Source organism: Penaeus monodon, chromosome 29, assembly GCF_015228065.2.
Source record: "Penaeus monodon isolate SGIC_2016 chromosome 29, NSTDA_Pmon_1, whole genome shotgun sequence".
NCBI lineage: Eukaryota > Metazoa > Arthropoda > Malacostraca > Decapoda > Penaeidae > Penaeus > Penaeus monodon.
In genome coordinates this window covers 28,224,645-28,225,490 of record NC_051414.1, presented here as the reverse complement: position 1 = coordinate 28,225,490, position 846 = coordinate 28,224,645, and the positions used below count along the sequence as shown (strand labels likewise).

The 846-nt window shown below is 38.2% G+C and overlaps 2 protein-coding genes across 2 annotated transcripts in view; both read right to left on the bottom strand.

Moving 5' to 3' along the window:
* LOC119591816 (zinc finger protein 513-like) overlaps nt 1-846 on the bottom strand; it is a 72,589-nt gene that overhangs the window by 27,895 nt on the left and 43,848 nt on the right. The gene's annotated exons all lie outside the window — the stretch shown is intronic.
* Nucleotides 7-754, bottom strand: LOC119592097 (zinc finger protein 513-like). The gene has a single exon (XM_037940918.1). The coding sequence runs from the start codon at nt 613-615 to the stop codon at nt 232-234; it is 384 nt and encodes a 127-aa protein (XP_037796846.1). The 5' UTR covers nt 616-754; the 3' UTR covers nt 7-231.

Here is an 846-nt window from a genome sequence, read left to right as displayed (position 1 = left end):
CTGAAGTAGAGTTTAAACTTCAAGAATACCAAATGCCTAGTGAAATGAACCCCAAATCCTGCTTGGGTGCTTTGTAGTTCTCCAACTTGATATCACAATCAGACTAGTTTTTAGAACAGTATAGAAAAAAATGTTTCCTTCTGCTGTGCAAACTGTTAGGGGTAGATATGAAAATAACCACAAGCAAGTAGACCCCACCAATATTTCCATCATTCTCCCAAGCTAGCCAACTCACACCACATCTGGCAGTGGTCTGTCTATGCTAGTATGTGCATGATGATGAGTAAGCATGTGGTTATTCAGATCAACTCTCCTTGCACATGAGAGAGGGCAAAAGGAACACCTGAAGGGCTTGACTCCAGTATGCCTTTGCATGTGACGATAGAGGTGATCTCTTGCATTAGAACGATATGGACAGTAATGACAGGCATAGGGCTTTTCCCCAGTGTGGGTGGACATGTGTTTCCGGTAATTTGTTATGAAATGACTGGCATAGGGACAATAGATACACCGGTGGATCTTGCGAGTCTTGTGTCCTCTCTTAGAGCCTGCGGTTGGATCTCTGGCATCCCTCTGACCCTCGTGATTCATCTCCACCTGTAGAGTTATGGCCATCTTACTTTTATAGCATTATATGACTAACATATCATACATATATTAAGTGTCTATTAAAATGGCATAAATAATAAATACACAGTATAGAATGAGTCAAAAATGACAGATAACTCTTCCTTTTCTTTTTTTTCTTCTAACTGTAACTTTTTACTATAAGAAAGTATTTTAAAAAGCATACCAAAATAAACAATAGTTTGTGTTCTTTAAATTCAAAATCATTATAAAGATGAT